Below are 22,618 nucleotides of genomic sequence, written 5' to 3' on the forward strand. Positions count from 1 at the left end.
TGTGATCCACTTTCCAGCTCAGATATATCTTATATTAATAAGTTGCTGTGCTCTTCACAGCAGTCATTTTTATAGGGCTTTCTGTGTTTTAAAGTAAGAAATCCTGTAACATGGGTGTGTGGGACACATTCCTTCATTTTCCATTGAAACCTAAAGGAGGGCTTTTTGTTTCTTCCAAAAGTTAGATACTGACCCCATTGTCCAGAGAGAACACATCAGTCTCTTGTACACATTGGTAGTTTGTTTTTCTGTTTGTTGCTTATAGTTGGCAGTTCTAAGAATGGTTTATTAATGAATATTGCCAGAGTATTTGCTTCAAAATTGATGTTTTTTAATTAATTGAGAAGTTAGTTAAACGACCATGTCATTGAACTTAGCGGAGAGCAAAGTTTAAGAAGTGGTCTTGATATTTTTCCATGCTCTGTGCTAGGCATCTGCAGACGAGCAAAGGAATGAAGACCAAGAGAAAATAACAAGTTTAGCCAATCAATATGAGAACTGCAGAGAACAGCTTTGTAAAACTGGAGAGGAGCTTAATAAGAGGAAACAGCAATTCGACAAAACTGAGGGAAGTATATGTCAGTTGAGAGAATGGCTAAAGGAAAAGGAAAGAGGTCTGGAAAATGAAACGATGGAAAAAAATAAATTGCAACTTGAAATTGAAGATAAAAATCAGAAAATCCATAGAATGAAAATAGCAGAAGAGAGCATCTGTGATCAGTTTGAAGAAGCTGTTGCACACTTAAAGAAAATGCAGAACGAGAATGATTCACTAAAAATGGAGCTGAGTGAAAAAGCCAACATGCTTACCATTTTGCGACAGGAAATGGAGAGCATTGCAGAAATGACATCCCAACAGAGTTCTGCATCTGAGGCACTGCAAGCAGAAAGAAAACAACTGCAGAAGGATGTTGATAGCCAGAAGCAGAAGATTCAAGACTTAAAGGTCAGATAACATTTATGTAGGGTCAAAGATGATACCCTTTGATACCCTTGTTCAACTCGCCCCAGAAACTCATGTTTACGTAACATTTATTTACAATTCACCTGAATATTCCAGATGCAGCAAGTTTCATTTTCTAACCATTCACTGAAGTTCCTCTTGAATTATTTATTTAAATATTTTATATTTATCAACCCTGAGTTTTGAGCTTTTAGTGAAATGTTTTGTCACTACATTCCTCAACTAACCATTTCACAATCTTCAACTCCTCTTTGCAGTCTTCTCTTTCTTAGACAAATGAGCGCCCATCAATTCAGTATTGCCCAAACAATACAACCTCTTATTTCTGGGTCTGTCTGTCGAAATATTTTTTGCATTTTCCCCACTGCCACTAGAATGGTCCTCAGTCTACCAAATGTTTGATACAACTTTGACATAACTTCTCTCCAGTTCTATCCCGAGAGAAATGAATCCCTGCATTTGGTTTGCTTTATTTGTAGCCCTCAACCTGCATCACCACATTCAGTGATTTGCGAATCTGGGGCCTTTGTTCCCCATGCTCATTTAGTGTCTAGAGGTAAATAGGAAGTGATCAAAAGCCTCCGGTTGCTTTTTTTGTGAGTCCGTGGGGTGGGGTGGATTGGAAAAGTCCACCACTTTCTGCAGCCTTCTTCGTTCTTGGATGTTTGAGTTACCAAACCACTGCACTCAGTCAGTATGTCTCTCTTCCATACACCTGTTGAAGTTTGATATAGTATTCGGTGATATGCTGAATCCCCACAAACCTCCAAGGAAGTAGAGGTGGTGATGAGCTTTCTTTGTAATTGCATCAATGTGGTGGGCTCAGAACAGATGTGTACAACTTGAAACTGTTGACTCTCTCCTCCACCATCCTGTTGATGAAGATAGGTTTATGGATCCTCTGTTTTCCCAACTTCAAGTGCACAAACACCTTTTTTAATTTTCAGCCCAATCTAGTTCAGGGGAATGAAATGGGGCAGGGTGGGGATTTAGACTTAAGATTAAGGTGATAGAAGGATTATTGGAGCAGTTTACTGTAGATTTTAGAGATATAGAGTGGAATCATGCATGACATGCAATGGTTTCTTAACCCTCAGACCCATGCTTTGTAGTTGTTCCAGGCATTGATTGACATTTGATGTTAACAATGGCAAAGTCTATTACTGCAACTGCATTATACACAATAATATACATTATTCTATTGCATTCAACCATCTGCAGCATTAACCATGATGTTTTCCAAATGATGTCCAATATTTATAGATTACAGCAGGACGGGATCTGACCAATGGGAGCTCGGAGGGAGGCGGGACCCGCCCGAGTTCCCCTCCGTCACCTCCAGCGCTTGCTTTAACCGACAGCATTGTCGAGTCCCTCCCGCCCGGTCCCAGCGCCCCGGACCATCACCAGACTACAACCTCGAGCGGGCAGTTTCTTCTCCTCCTCCTCCTCCTGCATCTCCTCCAGCGCCCGCTTCAACTGACGGCGTCGGCGGCGACCCCAACAACATTGCCGGCCGCTCTCCTTCTCCTCCTCCTCCTCCTCCTCCTCCCACTCTGCCATCTTGTGCTGCGCTGCTCATCTGGAGGTGTAGTCCACACTCCCGCCCAGCCACAGCGCCCCAGACCATCACCGGACAACAACGCTGGCAGCGCGACACACACACAGACACGCGCACACACACACACACACACACACACACACACACACACACACACACACACACACACACACACCTCCAGGGTAATAATAAAAATAATAATGATATAATAATGTAAGAATATAAAATGTTATATTGTATATCTATTAATATATATTAATCTCTTGCAGAGGAGCGGGATGTGGGGATCTGACTGATGCCCGGGTTGAGGGGGGATGGAGTGGGTGAGGGGATGGAGGGGAGGGGAGGAGGGGGGGATAAGGGGAGTTGAGGGGGGATAGAGTGGTGAGTGTGAGGGGGAGGGGAATGGGAGGAGGGGGAGGGGGGGAATGGGGGAGGGGAGGGTGATAGACTAATGCGGGAGAGCTTTGGGCCGAATGGGCCCCCCCTGTTCTAGTATCTTATAAAAACAGTTGCTGAAAATGTGATGAATTTATCTCATTTACTGTTCACATGATAAATTATGGATGGAAGTGTGCACACACCTCCACGGTCATTTAGGTCTGATAATGCGTGTCACTTTGCATTACTCCAATTTATCAGTGACTGCCTTTTGTACTAGGCTGAATTGGAGCACAAAAATATACAAATGGAAGAGCTGCAGGCACATCTCAGTGAGTTGGAACGGGAGAAAATTAAGCTGATAAATTCTGCAACTGAACAAATGTCTGAGTTGGGAGAATTGTTGCAGGAAAAGGAAGAGGTTGCAACTGATCTAAAACACATCCAGGACCAGATGAGTGATCTGAAAGGTATGAGAGCAGTCTTCTAACAAGACAAGTTCAAGGCTTATTTTCATTTTTAGTATTCCTTTGTTTTCCTGGTAACGTTGTATGTAAATCAACGTCATTCTATCTCGTTTGCAAATGCATGTTTACAAATTTGATAGCTTTGTATCTGTGAGACGATCAATGATGTCCAAAATGCCATAATTGAAACACAGTTCTCTGAGTACCTTACTTAAAGTTGTTAACCAATAAATAGACTCGCAGCCCAAACAACATCTATTCAGAAGAAAGAGACAAAATGCTGGAGTAACCCAGTGGGACAGGCAGCATCTCTGGAGAGAAGGAAGGGGTGACGTTTCGGGTCCACACCCTTCTTCAGATTGATCAATATCTATTCAGATTGAGTTAAGTAATGGCAAGGCATTGGTCACATTACTTGAGAGTATTTTATAAATTGACAGACAATGAAAAATAAATTAAGAATGAACTCAGATGTATTAGGAGTTTTTGTAGATGCTCACTCAAACAGCTCCTCTCCCTCTCCCCCTCCCCCCATAAGAAAACCTGGAACAGGGCACAAGAGACAATAGTTTTGGAGTGCAGATGTTTTTATATCCACTGCGTTGCAATAAAAAGCAGGGGTTGCTTTGACTGGATCTGTAAAATAAAGCAGAATGTGTCTGCTCTCTAAAAACAGGAATAATCTAATTACAATGACTGCAGCAAAGCCAGAGTTGGTCAAAGAACTGGGGGACAAGGGAATTTTTCAAAATCACATGGAGGGGGACATTGGTAAATAGATCAATAATCACAATGGGAAACAATTAAACAAGAGCATGGAATGACACTTCAACTATATTCCAGCATAAGAAATGGATCCAAAAAAAATCATGATTAAATTAGATATCTGGAGAAAATTTGAAGCTAAAACACTTGAAGTCAGTAAACAGTTAGTAAAAACAAAGAACATTAAAGAACATGTAAAGATTTGAACTGATAATTAAAAATTAAAAAGACTGAGTGGAAGGGTGAAAAATCAAAATCAAAACCAAGACTGTAATACAAAACAAAATTGCAATAGATGCACAAACAGAAGGAAAAAGAATGAAACAAGTCGATAGTAGTGCCAAGAAATGAGATTTTAAAAGGGGAAAAGAGATCATAAAAAAAGTGATTATTGAATTTTGCAAGAGTATTTGGAATATCCTAGTGTTAAAGGAATAATAGTATGTCACAGTAGAGATGGTAAATTTGAGAAGCTGGTGTGTGTGATAAGATATTTATGAAGAGATGTGCTGGAGATAAGGATCATTCATTTCTTCTATTAGCCAATATAATTGTACAAAAGGATGCCCAATGAAGTACTATTATGTTGAGAATAGTTGGGCAATGGTCTATGATGGTGTTGCAACACTTTGATTCAATGCTTTGTTATATAAATGTTGGTTGTACAAGGACTGTCATTTGTATGAATTTTTCATTCAGTTCCCTTTTTTTGTTGAATATAGAGGAGTATAATAATTTGCAGAGGACCTATGCTTCTAAAACCAAAGAATATGAATGGTCTACAAACAAACTTAGAGCTCAGCTGAAATCAGTCCAAAATGATCTGGAACAAAACAGAGAGGCAATGAAAGTTCTCGAAGGAGCTGACTCCCACGGTATCAATTTACAGTCCATTTTTACTAGACTATAGACATTGCTAGAATAATATAGTAGCTTCCATTCTCCCTCAAAATTGTATTTATTTTTAATATATTGTTGATTTTCTGAAGTAAGTAGATTGAGGTGCATCTGCAAGATTTCATTTTAGGGAGTCACTATCCGAACATGTTCCTTCAGTTATCATTAGGCTTTGCATTTCTGGATTTTTCTGGGAATTCTTTCAAATTTCCTTCTTTAATAATTTGGGTTCCTTAATTTGTACAGAGAAATGATGGGTTGGGATTTTTTGTAACGCTCAGTTATTACTTCAGTGAGAGATTGCTGGCAGACATGGAGAAGTGAATGGAAACTGTCATTTGCACCATTTCCAACAATCTGCCACAGCATTTATGGCCATGAAATGTGAAAAACTCAGTTTTTTAAAAAAAGCATGTTTTTCGCTTTTGGAAAAGGCTGCGAAAGAAAGACCTTGAGTAAAATAATCTGTCGGTCAGTAATGAAAATTTACTGGTATTCCTTTTTTAGATCTGGTTAGGGATTCAACACTGAATTTTCATACCCTACCTGCTTTGCAATCAATGTATGACCACATTTGGTTTGTTAAAAATTAAAATGTTATTCTTTATAGCAATGAAAGTTGCCATGGGAATGCAAAAGCAAATCACAACTAAGCGGGGACAGATTGATGCATTACAGAGCAAAATTCAGTTCCTGGAAGAAGCTTTAGAAAACTCTGAGCGGGTATGTCAGATATCATTAATGTTTGAGTCATATTCAAAAACTAGTTATTGATTTTCACAATATTTATATACTAAAACTCTCGTTTGTTTGTTTGTTTGTGACTGATACACGATTGCACAACAATTTTAGACCCACCTTACTCACCGTCATCCCTTTGATGCTAATGGAGGAAGTTTCATTGAAATTGGTGTTATATTTTTAAAGTTATTCACATTTTAAAGTTTAAATCTATCTCCTTGGGAGAGAGGGGGGAGGGGAGGGAGGGGGGTGGAGGGAGGGGGTGAGGATGGGAGGATAAGAGGGGTTGAGGGGGATGGAGTGGAGGGAGGGGGAGAGGGGAGGGGGAGAGGGGAGGGGGAGAGGAGAGGGGAGGGGGAGAGGAGAGGGGAGGGGGAGAGGAGAGGGGAGAGGGAGAGGGGAGAGGGGAGGGTGCTGCACCAATGCAGGAGAGGTTTGGACCCAACGGGTCCACTTAGTCTAGTTGTTCTATAATAACGATACTTCATTATTTGGTTGTTGTAAAAGGAAACACATCATGCATGATTCCTTTTAATACCTTTACACCATCTCAAAGACCATTCTTTACGTTTAACTCTTGTGTTTACTGCCACATTTGGAAATTCCTAACAGTTATATTTTCATGGTTTTTCCCTTTCACACTGCATGTCACAACAAATTAGTTGTAAATTGAAGTGTTACTTTTATGTTGAACTTTAAAAGTTTTTTCCATTGTTACTTTGAACATAGAACAATACAGCACAAGAACAGGCCCTTCAGCCAACAATTTAGTTTAGTTTGTAGAGATACAGCCGGAAATAGGCCTTTTGGCCCATTGAGTCCGCACCGACCAGCGATCCTCGCACAATAACACTATCCTACACCTACTAGGGGCAATCTACGCTTATACCAACTATACAAACCCAGGCCAATTAACCTACAAACCTGTACATCTTTGGAGTGTGGGAGGAACTGAAGATCTCGGAGAAAACCCACGCGATTACGGGGAGAGAATGTACAAACTCCATACAGACAGCGTCCATAGTCAGGATCGAACCCGCGTCTCTGGCGCAATAAGCACTGGAAGGCAGCATCTCTACCGCTGTGCCACCATGCCACAATGTCAATGCTGAACATGATGCCAAGACCATCTCTTATCTGCTTGTACATAATTAATATCCCTCCATTCCCTGCATATCCGTAGGCCTATCCAAAAGTCTCTTAAATGTCACTATTGTATCTGCCTCAAACACAAACCCTGGCAGTGCATTCTTGGCATTCATCACCCTCTGCGTAAAAAAAAAAAGTTGCCCCACACATCTTCTTTAAACTCGACCATATTAACCTCCATTGTTACCTCTTCTGATGAGGTGCGTAATGACTAGGGCAGAAATATATTACTTGATATTACCTTTCCTAATATTTGTAGAGTTTGCTAGCGATGTTAGGGCTTGTATGACTTGAAGGAGACAGAAACACATTTTGAAATTTGTGGTGGAAAAGCCCTGGCCCGCAACATGAGTTTATGCTAACAGCGAAAATATTCGACAAGTTAGCAGGCAAGAAATCCCAGTGTGGTTTTGGACATCCTGAGAATTTGTTGAATAATTGACATTGTTCCTCACTCCCTTTTCTGCTACCACCCCCTTTCAAATATCACATTCCCCCGTTTGACTTGTGAGCATTGTACATATTTGTGCAAAGTAGTAATGGTATTTTTCTGCACACTTCTTTGCAATTTGTGCCTAGAATAAATATTGGGGAGTTACATGCAATCAGCTCCCTGCCGGCAGTTTTATATAACTTTCTGCAGTGCAGAAATGTTTGCTGTGGGTTAGGAAAAGTGACAGCATCACACAAAAATGCCCCATCCCTCATTATCAAATTGAAGTGATTGGTGAAATGCTTTGCTCTTCCCCTATAAACTTTTAAAACTTACATGCCGTGGCAAGAGTTTTTAAATTTCCAGGCAGCTGCTTTTGGCAGTTCAAACAGTTAAATTTAGCTGATTTCCATAGGAGCCAGAGAAGGAATGGATCAGAGTGAATTGCCTTACTTGTGACAATTTCCCAGTGCTAAATCAAAGACACCATTGCTATTTTTAATTTAGACAATAGACAATAGGTGCAGGAGTAGGCCATTCGGCCCTTTGAGCCAGCACCGCCATTCAATGTGAAGAATGGCTGATCAATCTTAATCAGAATCCCCGTTCCTGTCTTCTCCCCATACCCCCTGACTCCGCTATCCTTAAGAGCTCTATCTAGTTCTCTCTTGAATGCATTCAGAGACATGGCATCCACTGCCTTCTGAGGCAGAGAATTCCACAGATTTACAACTCTCTGACTGAAAAATGTTTTTCCTCATCTCCTTTCCTAATGGCCTACCGCTTATTCTTAAACTATGGCCCCGGGTTCTGGACTCACCCAACATTGGGAACATGTTTCCTGCCTCTAACATGTCCAACCCCTTAATAATCTTATATGTTTTGATAAGATCCCCTCTCATCATTAATTGGACATTAATATCTTACTCTTCCATAATGTAAGCTCATAATCCTTAATGAAAATATTCAAGTATCTTTCAATGGGTGGCTGTTGTTATATTTTGTACTTTAAGAGAACTCAACAATAATTATTCTGCGTATAATGTGAGAAATATGGAAAGTCATCAACAATTTAAGTATTGAAAGGACACCAGGTTTTTTGATTATGTAAAATATTTTTATTATTTGTGTGAATATTCACACGCACATTCATCAGTTCATATTTTTGGATAAAGAAGTACGTTTCCTAATATTTTAGTTCAAATAAAAGCTGACTTTATTAATGTTGTTATATTACATATTTTGAATGTATTAAACTTGCAGTGTAAAGAATTGTCTTGGGCTGAAAGATGAATGTAATTTAATTTTCCAATGAGAAAAGGGCAGAGACTTTCTTCTCAGTGTCACTGAGTCACTAAGTCAGCAGGATGGTTAGGAACGACAATAAACCGGGATGGGTGAAATGAGAAGGTCCAATTGTCATGATGCAATGCAGTGATACGCTTGTATTACGACCCTACTTTACCGAATCAAGAGTGTTTAATTGCCACCTGTACTGACAATGGAACAATGAAATTCTTGGTTGATGCTGTATAACAGACACGTAAACGCAATAAAACCCAGATAATATATAATAATCAAAAAACGAACAAAGTTATAATACGATAATCACAATAGTGTAAAAAACGAAGCCCCTGTAGTGCATCCAGAAGCACAGTCCTTGGAAGATCATGGTTTCTGTGATTAGTGTTGTGTAGTGTTCAAGAGCATGACGGTTGCTGGAAGAAGCTATTCTTGAACATGCAGGACATTGCTTTCAAGCCCCTGAACCTTCTTCCTGATGGTAGTGGTGCCGGTCTTCGAGATTGGCTGTCATGTTGAGGCAGGGACTCTTAAAGATCCCTTCAATGGTGGAGAGATCATGACCTGTGATGGACCACTCTCTGCAATATCCTTTATTCCTGAGCATTTGAGTTACCGAACCAGGTTTTGGTGCAACCATATGCTTTCCATCGTACACCTACAGAAGTTCAACGGAGTATTTGTTGACATACCGAATCTCCTCAATCTTCTAAGGAAATGGGGGCACTGATGAGCTTTCTGTGTGATTGCATCGATGTGCTGAGCACATGACAAATCTTCAAAGATATGCACACTCAGGAACTTGAACTGCTTATGGTGACGTATAATTGCATTATTTGTGAACTGCAGAATTTGGGCTCAATGCCTTTAATTATATCAACAAAGGAATTATTGATGGTCCATTCTTCTTGAACAGTTTGTCTTGTTAATCGTCAATGAAATTGAGTAGCTCAATGCAATTCCTTCCTTTGTAGACACCGTAAGGCACCAAAGAATCAAAATTGGGGAATCATGCTACTTATCCATTTTAGTGGTGCAGCTGTTAAGTGCTCCAGATTTTCCACTCATCAAATGGCCAGTGCTCTAAATCGCATGATTTTTCCATGTCATGTGGCAGCACTGCTGGTTAAGCTAGTCCAAAAAATATTGTTTATTGCCGTGTTGCACAATTAGTACTCTTCCTTCTTGCATCAAACCTTTAGTCAATGTACTTTATATATTCTTTCATATTGAATATTCTATTTTAAATTATTATTATTGCTGTTGAAACAATGGAGCTGAAATTTCAAGTTTTTGATCAAATTCTCTTTCTTGGAATCTTGGATTTATTTCAGCACCAAAGGAGGCCAGTGGTGTCAGAGCAATCTGGTTATTCCTATTCTCCAGCTCTTTCACTGCAGCCCTTTTACCGCCTCCATGATGTATCCAGTTTCCCTTTGAAAGTAGTAATTGAACGTGTTATCACTACCCCTTCAAGACAATGAATTCCGGATCATGACTACTTTCTAACTGGAAAGCCTTTTTCTCCATGTCACCCCCTACTTTTTCCCGTTTCTGGACCTTCTGCCAACGGGTATAATTTCTCTTTATCTTACTTCCCCTTCTCCTCCTGTCACCTGTGCACACACTCGCACTCACTCGCACACACACGTGCATTCGCACGCACGCACGCACGCACTCATTCACTCACTCACTCACTCACACACTCACACTCCTTAACCTGGTGTTTGACATTCGATAGGAGAAATGCTACCTAAAAGAGGAGAAAGTACGTCTGACTAAGGAACTTGCCTGCATCGTATCAGAGAGAAATAAAATTGCTGGAGAGCTCGACAGTGTGAAATCTCAAGAAAAATCTTTGAGGGAGAAACTGATGAAGTTGGATTCAGCATTGGAAAAGGTAATTGATCTTACTTTATTTTTTTCCCCTTCATTATTTGGGGTAAACCTTGTATTTGTTATAATAGGCCATGTCAGTACTTGGGATAGTAATCTTTTCTTAAACCAACTTTGCCACCTAGTGTCTGCAATTGAGCTATGAGATCCCAAACTTTCACAGGCTAACAGCGAGCAGGCATTAGCATTGTTCTCGATCTGAGTTAACTCAATGAACCACGCATCTCTACTCCACACTTTACTGAAGACAGCAAATAGCATAAACAGAAATTGTAAAAGCTTTTACTGTCAGTTTTAATAGTACATTAGACAGGCATGGACCAATTGGGTCCAAACCTCTCCTGCTGGAGCGGCAACCCCCGTTGGGTCCAAACCTCTCCTGTGGGCCCAGCCACCCTCCCCCAACTGACAATCCGTGAACCCGTTGCCAGCCAGGGAATGTCCCCCGGGGCTGTGGGCGGGCGAGGGGGGACAGAAAAGGGGAGAGGGAGGCACTCACCTTGGACCCGGGTGGCCATCGTGTATGCCAGAGCGAGCATTGGACCCGTTGGGTAGAAACCTCTCCTGCAGCTCGGCGGCGACGGCCATCTTGTTTAACCCTCTGCCACCGTGCTGCATCACGGGAGGAAGGTCAGGCGCCGGTCCTCCCGGCGGGTGAGGAGAGCGCATTTATTGAAGTTTATTAAGTTAATTGTTTTTTAAATGTAATAAAACTTGATTAATCGACACCGCAGGGGAATAGATAGATAGATACAAACTTTAAAACCTGGGGTTAGGAGAAAAGGAGAGGGGGGAGTGAGTTGGAGTTGGGGGGAGGGTAGGGGGGAGTGGGGGTGAGGAGGGAGTGGAGAGGGAGGGAGAGGGGAGAGTGGGGGTGGGGGAGGAGAGTGGGGGGGGGTAGGGGTGGAGGGAGTAGAAATGGGGTAAGGGAGTGGGGGAAGAGGGGGAGTGGGTGGGGGTGGTGGGGGGTAGGGGAGAGGGGAGGGGGAAGGGGGAAGGGGGGAGAGGGGAGGGGGAAGGGGGGAGTGGGATGCAGGAGAGGCTTTGGGTCCACAGCTCACTCTGGCTGCAGTGCTGAGGGCACGGGACTGAGATGAGTGGTACCCTCTCCCCTTCCCTGTCCCCCATTGCCCGCACACAGTCCCGGGAGACACTCCCCACCCGGTAATGGACTTCGTCAGTTGGAGAGGGTTGCCGGGCCGGCAGGATCGTTAGTTAGTTGCCCAGAAGAGGCTCGCAGGAGAGATTTGGACCCAACGGGTCCACCTCAGTCTAGTATCTATATATATTTTATTTATTACTAAAACTCAGATCTTGTGTGTATATATATGTATATTTTTGAAATTTGGTTTTGGACATGTGGAACTACAGCCAAAGCGGTAAACCATAGCACCACAATTTTAGCACCACCTTAATCACCACTGTCCTGGCGACCGTTTATACCAAGTTTTATTTAAATTGGTCTTATATTTTTTAAGTTAGAGAGATTTTAAAGTTTCAAAATTTCATTTCAAATTTCATTTCAAAGCAAATTTTTCAAAGTGCTCTGCGTATGCATCACTATGGGGCAGGCATGACCTCTCTCGTCACTCGCCCGAACGAGATGGATGCCGTTAGCGAGGCCGCCTCCCGCCTCTCTCCCCTCTCCTCTCTCCCCACTCTCCCACACCCGAGGGACTCTCCGAGCAGGAGGGAGATGGTCGGACTGATGGTCCACTCATCCTTCCCTTCCGTTCCTTCAACCTACTGCGTCCTCGAGTCCCCGCTCCCGCCCGGGCCCAGCAACTCGCCCATTACCGCAACAGAAGCCCCAGAGGGGAGGGGAAGGGGGAATAGGGGTGGGGAGGGGGAAGGGTGGAGGCAGTGCTGGAGGGAGTGGGGGTGGGGGCAGGGGAGGTGCAAGTGGGCGTGGGGTAGGGGGGATGGAGTGGGTCAGTGGGAGGAAGGGGGAGGGGGTAAGGGGGATTGAGTGGGGGGTTGAGGGTGCTACACCAATACAGGAGAGGTGTTGGTTCCAGGGCTCACTCACTGACACGCTCTCCCGCTCTGCCCCCTCTACGAGGAATGGGCCCAACGGGTCCACTTGGTCTAGTATATTACTAAAACTCTCATCGTATGTTTGTGGGTTTGTGGATAGATTTGTTCCTGAAAGAAAGGCAAAACGGTATACAATAAGCGCAACAATTTCAGGCACACCCTACTCCCGTTGATCTGATACGTAAGATGCTTGTTTAAATGGAAGGTGGACACAAAATGTTGGAGTAATTCAGCAGGACAGGCAGCATCTCTGGAGAGAAGGAATGGGTGACGTTTCGGGTCGAGACCCTTCTTTTCTCTGTGCATCTACTCGATCTATTCCTCTCATGATTTTATACACCTTCATGTCCTTAATGTCGCAATGTTTATTCTGTGTATAGTAAAACACAAAGTGTTGGAGTAACTCGGGAGTCAGGCAGAATCTGTGGAGGAAATGGACAGGCAACGTTTCGGGTTGGGTCCATCATTGAGTCCGACTGAAAGCATTGTCTGTTTATTCCCTCCATAGAGGGACATGCTCTCCCCTTCCCTCCTGGTTGCATGCTAACCAGTCAGTAGAAAGAAAATATATGATTACAATCGAGCCATCCACAGTGTAGATAGATACATGATAAAGGAAATAATGTGAAAAACGTGGGAAATGCCCCCCTGTTTGAGGCTGAGGGAGGGAGGTAGGAGAGTGATAACAGCTCAACACCTGAAGGTGTGCCATCTCTAGTTGAGGGATTTCAGGAGGTTTGGTCATGTGTTGCCTGGGCCCATGACTCTCCAGATGTATTGAATTTCCTCTATAAAGGTTAAGCTGCTGGAAGTGGACATGCATTATTTGTGGTTTTACACCAGTAGTAGTTAAACAAGAAGTTTCAATAACCTCAGGGACATCTTAGAGTAAATAATTGTAAATGAGGAAACTATTCACTCCATCTTCCCTGGTCTCCATTGCACCTTCTACCTACCCAATAATTCCCCTCTGGATAAAAGACTAACTCTCCTTCCTCATTCCTCACAATTTGAGAGACTCTGTCCCCAAGCACCTCCACAAATTTCTATTCCTCCAGTAAATCCTTGCTGCGTATACCAGTGTTATCTTTGTCCAGCAATCACAGGTAGAGCGGAGCCCCCACTACCCTACAACCATTAATTTCTCTGTCATTTTTCACATTGATTTAATAGGAACCTGAGGGGTAACTGTCACAAAAGGATGGTGGTGGGTGTATGGAACAAGCTGCTGGAGGATGTAGTTGAGGCAGGTACTATCGCAACGTTTAAGAAACATTTAGACAGGTACATGGATGGGACAGATTTAGAGGGATATGGGCCAAATGCAGGCAGGTGGGGGACGTGTGTAGATGGGACATGTTGGTCGGTGAGGGCCTGTTTCCACACTATCACTCTTTGACACTAAGACATTGGGCAAATGTCCATGACACAAAGGCCCCATTTTGTTCCCCCTGCTGCCACCTTGCTTTATGTGTCTGATGTTAAACGTTCTCAGTACTTTGTAATTAATGATTTTCCTTGCTTGCATAGTGCAACCTGTAGCTAGATATTGCCAGATATTTAAGATTATATTGCAAAGTACATTAGCTGGGACTAAAATACTATTTTATGGGAGTATTTTTTTGTCTAAATTTCACTCTTGCATTACAAAACCATTTTTCTTTTTATTGTAGTAGATGAGTATAGTTTAATTTAAAACCCAAGCAGTTATTCATGAACCAACAGTCTGAATAAAAAATAAACTGCACGTCAAGCAGCATCTGTGGAGACAGAGCGATGGTTGACATTTCAGGTTGAAACCCTGCACGAGGACCGAGAGTGTGGAGGTGAGATAACCAGAATACAGAGATGAGAGGGGTGAGGCATGGGCTAGTCATGGATGGGTGGAATCAGTTGAGGTGGTTTATGATGGGCAGGCAGCACCCTTTTTTTCCTTATCTTTTTCCACCTATCATCCACCAGTCTCTGTCTTGAAACTATCCCACCCCCTCGCCTAACTGGCTCCATCTGCCCATCATCCTCCACTTCACCTGGTCCAATCTATTACCTGCCAGTCTCTGTCTCACCCTTCTCTCACACCTCGTTGTGCTGGCTATCATACCTCAACCCTCTGTCCTCATGCAGTCTCAACCAAAATTCTAACCATCTCTCTGTCTCCGCAGATGCTGCCTGGCTCATGGAATTCCTCCCAGAAGTTCGTTTCTTTACTCCATATTCCTGTACCTAAAGTCGCTTGAGTCTCCAAACGTAATAATAGTCCTTCTCACTTTTTTATACCCTCAGTATTCAAATGGGGGCAAATAAGTAAACATTAAAAATATAAACATCATTGGGAGTGCGTTGCTGAGGACTGGATAAGCAAGATGTATATAATGCATGTTTCTGGAATTGCATCCTTGCTATAAAGAAATGTTTTTTAGTAATTGAAAAATATAGAGACACATATTTTTGATTTATTAAGCATCTAAACTATGCAATAGTCCAGTTTATAATTGCTGTTAAATTGGGGAAAATATTTATAATTTGTAAAAAAAACATATCAAGAGAGCAATGATAAACTTGGCTGATAAATTTGGTGTGCTTGTGGTTTCCACGTAAAACAGGCCTGCCTGCGGTTTTCTGATTGTCAATCGGTTATTCAGCGTCAGGAACAAGACTTCATGCGTTTAAAACTACAACATGCTTTGGAAGTAAAGGTATGGCTCGTTTACCCAATATTTGAATTTGCTTTGAGACGTTTTGCTATTATTGCTACAACTGATCTGTTGAACCTGAGAATCTGAATGATTTTACATCTGTCAGAGGTAGTATACTTTGAGACTGTTATTCAGTAGAAGATGACGGTGGTTTACATAAGTGAGGTGAAAGAGCAGGGCTGAGAGGAAGAGGCAATGGGCATAGGTTTGTATGAATAATCCCACCCATACACCTGTGCATGCATGTGTAAGAGAGAAGAGACATCCATGTACATGTCTAAGGACGTAAATATCCATTTAGCAGATTCTCGTCCGCAGGTGTTTCATACCCCTTGCCATCTAGCAAGACTCTGCCATATTCTTGTGGTTGCTGGTGTACAACCAACATCCCACATGAAAATATAATATGGATAGGTAATCTTCCACTCCGCAGAATGAAGTTCAGGATCTTCATGGACAGATATTAACATCCCTGCCTTTAGAGAGGCACGGCAGGCAAGAGAACCCCGAGTCTTTTCATCCGGAGCTCGTGGAATCTCGGTGAGAGCGGAGAAAGGTGCACACCATGTCCCCCTCTCTCTTCTTCCATGAAAACTGAACCGTTTGCTTACTCGTATTTTACAGTTCTGTCCAATATCTTGGCCAGTAACCACGTTTCCCATTGTGGTTTGATGCACTTTTGATCAACAAATTAAAATTAATTAATAGGTGTTGTCATTAGAAGATGCCTGCAGGTAAATGTTTTGGGTTAATATTTTAATTTCCTGATGTAGTATGAATATGTGCAGAAGGAATCTATCATGGTCTTCAATTCAATAATTCAGAATAACTAATACAGATGGGGCGGCACAGTGGCGCAGTGGTAAAGTTGCTCCCTCACACTGCCAGAGACCCGAGTTCATTCCTGAACTCTGGTGCTGTCTGTACAGAGTTTGTATGATCGCGGAGGTTTTCTCTGGGTGCACTGGTTTACTCCCGCATTCCAAAGACATGCAGGTTTTTAGGTTTTGGTAGTGTGTAGGATAGAAGTACAGTACAGGGAGGGGTTGGTTGTTGGTCGACGTGGACTCGGTGGTCTGAAAGGCCTGTTTCCACACTGTATCTCTATGCCTAAACTAAACCAAACCAGCAGATGGAAATCAACGTAACAACGAGGAACTGTTTTAACGGGCTGCATTACAGTCTGGTACGGGAACTGTTCTGCCCACAGCCACAAGTCACTACAGAGAGTGGTGAAGATGGCACAGCACATCACATCACTGGCAACTGTCTCCCGGCCATTCAGGACATTTTCTACCGGCGGTGCCTGCGGAAGACACGCAGCATCATCAAGGACCACAGCCACCCAACACGCAGGCTGTTCTCCTTGTTACTGTCAGGCAGACGATACAGGAGTATGGCTGCACGTACCACCAGACTTAAGAACAATTTCTACCATCAGGCTTTTGAACTCATAAACACATTTCAAATCATATATGTTGATTATTTTTAATATTGTCTTTTTACCTATTTTTAATATTGTCTTTTTACCTTACTAATGTCATTTGTTTTATCTTATTTATCCTTGGAATATTACTGCTGAGGTGACCCGTTGTCTTGTCAATACATTTTATTGTACCATTGACCCTGTGCCAACCTACATATGACAAATAAAAGTTATTATTAACAGGGGCAGCATCCAATCATCTTGTGTCTGGGGTCAGCAGGGATGGCAGATTTGGTTTGAGTCAACGATCTCAGCGATCTGCTTAATGTCATGGTGTGGTTTGGAACTGGTGGAAGGGAGCTTAGCGGTTACATTTAGCATTGTGTCTGGTAATTTCATGGTGGTATTTCAAATATTTATGAAGGAAAAACAGATCATAGATTCCACTGAAAGATGGGGTTTTTTAAGTGTATGTACACATTTTACTTACTACATGTAAGGGATTTTCTAATAAAATTAAGCATTAAGGTTTGCTTTTGAACATTTGTGCGGCTTATTCACGAGACTGACACAGTGCCAGACAGAATGTTTACTGCAGGCCAATATTTCCTCTATGTCCAATGTCAACTAAATACTCCATATCCCTTCCAGAAAATATTGTCACACACAAAACGTGAAGTCTTGAAACTTGAAGAGAACTTTAACTGTCCATTTCCCTCCACAAAACTGTCCATTTGCCTCCTGGCCTGCTGAATTCTTCCAACAGTTTATTTTTTTGCTTGAGGTTCCTGTACATGCAGTCTCTTGTGTCTCTATTTTTTTTTTAAATTGCTGTTAATAAACGTAATTTCTGAATTTGCAAGATAGGTCACTGCAGAATATAAATTGTTTACCAATGGTTCACTCAGGCTGTGAGGAAATTGTCTTCTATCAAAAGCAAGTAATGCTATGTTGATGAACTACTTTTGGAAAGGTTAAGAATGGAATTGAAAGCAATGAGACAAAAATAGACATAGACAGCATACTGCATGCTCATTCCAGTCCTGCTGAGACTCTGAGATAGCACTCGAAAAAGATGCAAATGTAGACTGCTCTGTTAGAATGTGGCTTTGCAATTTTACTTCTCAACGCCGACCTTCCTCACGTGACCTTTTTAACTGAATAAAGCTAAATAATTGTTCACTGGGACGTGATAGCTGGGGTTATGTTAGGTTCTAATTAGTAAAGGACTATTGTAACCTTTTAATTGAAAATGAATGTTTGCTGCAATTTGTTAGAAATTTAAACAGCATGCTGGGAATGAGAATGCTTCATGTTCTTTGTGCCATTCACGAAGGAGTCTAGTGTGGGCTAGTTAAGGGTTTTCTGACAAACCAGCAGAGTAGTGTTGGATGAAGAGTATGAAAGGGAGGCACAGTGGTAAAGTTGCTGTCTTACAGCGCCAGAATCCTGGGTTCAATCCTGACTACAGGTGCTGCCTGTATGGAGTTTGTACGTTCTCCCTGTAACCAGCATGGATTTTCTCTGGGTGCTCCGGCTTCCTCCCACAATCCAAAGACGTACAGGTTTGTAGGTTAATTGGCTTGCTATAATTGTAAATTGTCCCTAGTATGTGTAGGATAGTGTTAGTGTATGGGGATCGCTGGTCGGCGCGGACTCAGTGGGCGGAAGGCCCTGTTTCCATCCGCACTGTATCTAAACTAAAAAAGGTGTGGGAATGTCTGTGAAGGGAGATTAACTTTGTTGGCATAATGATTAAACTGCAATCAGATTGGAGAACCTTTCCTTCTCATCCAAGATGTAACCCTAAACAGAAAGAGCATGAGTGTAATTTGTTACGTTGTGACATGAACTGTGAGGGACTAGCATTGCAAAACATGGGCTGCAATCCTTCAAACTGAACATTATCAATATGCTATCCTAAGCTGAACCTTGCTACGGCTGTGACACAAATTCTGAATTAAATTGAGATCATATTATCATGATTTAATAAGACACCAGAATTTGCACTTACACTTAAGTTTGCAATTTTCATTAATTTGGATAATTTAGCTCATTAAATAATAAATGGCACATCAAGCTTCTCTCCTTGATACATTTGTTATGAGGTATGTGATAAATATATTTAATCTAAGCAATGTTTGGTTGCTGCTGTGTCTGAACATTTTTATTTGAGTTGGTTTATATGGGACATGTTGAGCCATGAAGAAACTGTTAATACAGATGTGAATACCAACAGTGGTGAGTTTTTGAATGTAGTGTGCTACTGGAGAAACTATTGACCAAAGATAAGTCAATTTGTCATTTAGCAATTCAGAAGGTAAATATGCTATGTGCAGCTTTGTGTTCAGTCACAGGCTTCCAATGGAGAAGCTGTTCTATTTCCCCTTGCTGTTTAATCCACTTTTTAATTTTTCATATCATCAAAAATATTTTTGGTCAATTAAGTGCTAATTCATTTTTACAATATATTAGTAAATATATTTTTAAAAGGTGTATGCCATCTACAATTCTGTCTAATATCTTTGTTTTCAAGGAGCTCCAAGGTCCAAATTTTGGTTCTACTACCTGTCCATATTCAAATCCTAGAGGCTATTCCCCTGCCATCTGTGTTAATCAATCACCTTCCCGGACTTCACCAGGATACCTTTCCAATGTAAGTGCTCATCCTTGATAATATCAGTAATCAATGCAACTTTATTTTCCAGTATTCAATTTTGCTTCATATTGTTTCCTTTCTTTTTGGGGGTACCCTGTGTTATTTTGTCTGTCCATGATGGACTTGTCATATGAAGGCAACAATTTAAAGGCTCAAGTGTTTAGAAATCTCAGGATGGCAGCAGAGCCCCTATTTTTGCAGTAGACAGCTCACAATTATTTTGTGCTGGCATGAAGTTCCTTTGACTGAAAAAAGGAGTAAGACACAAAACGCTGGAGTAACTCAGCGGGTCAGGCACCATCTCTGGAGAAAAGGAATAGGTTCAGCAGGTCAAATGGAGAGAATCCATGATAGTGTTTCAGTTTGCTGAACTTGTATCATATATATATTTTTTAGATTTAAAGATACAGCGCGGAAACAGGCCCTTCGACCCACCGGGTCCACGCCCGCCCAGCGATCCCCGCACATTAACACTATCTTACACACACTAGGGACAATTTTTACATTTACCCAGTCAATTAACCTCCATACCTGTACGTCTTTGGAGTGTGGGAGGAAACCAAAGATCTCAGTGAAAACCCACGTAGGTCACGGGGAGAACGTACAAACTCCGTACAGACGGTGCCCGTAGTCAGGATCGAACCTGAGTCTCCGGCGCTGCATTCGCTGTAAGGCAGCAACTCTACCGCTGCGCCACCGTGCCGCCCCAATATGTAACATATTGTATCAGATATAGTTTTTTTGTTATGTTTATCATGGACAAGAACTGCACTGCAAACCTAGAAACAAGGTTACAGGGGAATTAAAACAAAATTGAACCACAGACAAAGGGAGGGATTCCATTTCAATGAGCATTGTGTGAATTAATCTGTGTTCTATTAAAGATTGATCATTAACTCCTGAAGTACTTTTACAACATGGGTTTCCTTCCAGGAACACACCTGCCCGAGGATCGTAGACAACAAGCATAACAATACTTGTGAGGAACTTGGAGCTTTCCCAGCTGGTTGTTCTTCAAAAGTATGAATACTTTTCATTTTAATTGTTAAAAAGATTGTATTAGTAGAAAGGACACCAAATAAAAAAATTAGTTAGAGACGTTCCAAAATGGTTCTTGGTGCATTTTAACTAAAACAAATTGATAACCAAAAATGGTGTGTTCAAAAAGACCACTATAGAGATTGTTCACAAAATGCTGGAGTAACTCTGTCTCACCTGGAAAGACTGTTTGGGTCCTTGGATGGAGTTGAGGGGGGAGGTAAAGGGACAGGTGTTGCATCTCGTGCGGTTGCAGAGCAAAGTGCCCGGGGATGGGGTGGTTTGGGTAGGAAGGGACGAGTGGACCAGGGAGTTACGGAGGGAACGGTCTCTGCGGAACGCAGAGAGGGGAGGGGATAGGAAGATATGGCCAGTGGTGGGGGTCCCGTTGTAGGTGACGGAAATGTTGACAGATGATTTGTTGGATCCGCTGGCTGGTGGGGTGGAAGGTGAGAACGAGGGGGATTCTGTCCTTGTTGCGAGAGGGGGAGGTGGAGCAAGAGCGGAGCTGCAGGATGTAGAAGAGACCCTAGTGAGAGCCTCATCTATAATGGAAGAGGGGAAGCCCCGTTTCCTGAAGAATGAGGACATCTCTGATGCCCTAGTGTGAAACACCTCATCCCGGGCGCAGATGCGGCGTAGGCGGAGGAATTGGGAGTAGCGGATAGACGTTTTGCAGGAGACCGGGTGGGAAGAAGTGTTTTGCAGGGGAAAGTGCCCGGGGATGGGGTGGTTTGGGTAGGTTTGCAGGGGAAAGTGCCGGGTGAGACAGAGGTTCACCTGCACCTCCTCCAACCTCATCTATTGCATCCGCTGCTCCAGATGTCAACTTATTTACATCGGCAAAACCAAGCGCAGGCTCGGCGATCGCTTCGCTCAACACCTGCGCTCGGTCCCCGTTGGCCAAACTGGTCTCCCGGTGGCTGAGCACTTCAACTCCCCATCCCATTCCCAGTCGGACCTTTCTGTCATGGGCCTCCTCCAGTGCCATAGTGAGGCCCACCGGAAATTGGAGGAACAGCACCTCATATTTCGCCTGGGCAGCTTGCAGCCCAGTGGTATGAACATTGACTTCTCCAACTTTAGATAGTTCCTCTGTCCCTCTCTTCCCCTCCCCCTTCCCAGATCTCCCTCTATCTTCCTGTCTCCACCTATATCCTTCCTTTGTCCCGCCCCCCTGACATCAGTCTGAAGAAGGGTCTCGACCCGAAACGTCACCCACTCCTTCTCTCCTGAGATGCTGCCTGACCTGCTGAGTTACTCCAGCATTTTGTGAATAAATACCTTCGATTTGTACCAGCATCTGCAGTTATTTTCTTATACTATAGAGATTGTGCTCGTTATTCTCTATTCTGTCACATAGATTATGGTGCCGGTGTTTAAATTGTTTCTAGATTTCTGTCTTAAGAACTAATCATATCCACTTGCTTATTGGGGTGCTTTTATCAATTGATTTGTGAATGATCATTGCATATGACCAGATATGTGATTTTATAAACTGACTTTCCATATTTGTAATTTGGATTTTTAACACTGTAAACTTTGTTCCATTCAGCCACCACCCCTGAATTTATTGTCCTCTATTAGTTTCTGACTATTCAACGTTATCCACAATGGGGCAAATTATTGCTGACTATTTGGAAATTTTAGCCACAAGAATCTTAGTTATATATTTTGATCCATTCCTTGCTCATTCCTATTAACAGATTCACTGAAAGAGCTTTGCAGATAGTGAGAGAGGTCCAAATTATTTTTGTTGGAAATCTTTAGCAGGTCTGAGTTTTTTTCACATTACAATTAAAACACTAAGTACTTGTGCTATAACTCCAGGATAAGCACTCAACTAAGAAAACCAAGCCCAAAACCAAAGTATTATCTAACCAAATACACCAACTTACAATAAATTACTCCATATGCAAAAAAAACTGCTACCTGCATATTAATTGGCTCTTTAAAAAAAACAAATCCTGTAGACGCAAGTATATCATTGGGATTATCAAGTGGGCACCTCCCTTCTTTGGTGTTTCGTTGAGTTAGGCCCCCACAGCACCTCGGGAAGACTCAACAGTTCATTCTGGCATCCCAGAACAACACCATCAATACCTGCTCTCACCACTTATGTATCTACTAGTATCTTTAGTATCTACTAAATAAAGGAAGCTGCAGCCAATTAGCACACTCTAACAAATGCTAAACACCTGCATCC

The 22,618-nt window shown here is 42.3% G+C and overlaps 1 protein-coding gene across 6 annotated transcripts in view; it reads left to right on the forward strand.

The window, feature by feature from the left end:
• LOC144594813 (coiled-coil domain-containing protein 158-like) overlaps positions 1-22,618 on the forward strand; it is a 510,587-nt gene that overhangs the window by 463,783 nt on the left and 24,186 nt on the right. For 4 of the 6 annotated variants that reach the window (XM_078401739.1, XM_078401696.1, XM_078401706.1 and 1 more), the window contains 8 exons: positions 431-946; positions 3,187-3,376; positions 4,861-5,013; positions 5,646-5,758; positions 10,402-10,560; positions 15,197-15,289; positions 19,252-19,371; positions 20,308-20,394. In XM_078401739.1, the coding sequence (XP_078257865.1) occupies positions 431-946; positions 3,187-3,376; positions 4,861-5,013; positions 5,646-5,758; positions 10,402-10,560; positions 15,197-15,289; positions 19,252-19,371; positions 20,308-20,394 (1,431 nt within the window). The remainder of the gene's footprint in view (positions 1-430; positions 947-3,186; positions 3,377-4,860; positions 5,014-5,645; positions 5,759-10,401; positions 10,561-15,196; positions 15,290-19,251; positions 19,372-20,307; positions 20,395-22,618) is intronic. The other 2 variants (XM_078401716.1, XM_078401733.1) reach the window with 2 other exon arrangements.

This window comes from Rhinoraja longicauda, chromosome 1, assembly GCF_053455715.1.
Source record: "Rhinoraja longicauda isolate Sanriku21f chromosome 1, sRhiLon1.1, whole genome shotgun sequence".
Taxonomy (NCBI): Eukaryota; Metazoa; Chordata; class Chondrichthyes; order Rajiformes; family Arhynchobatidae; genus Rhinoraja; species Rhinoraja longicauda.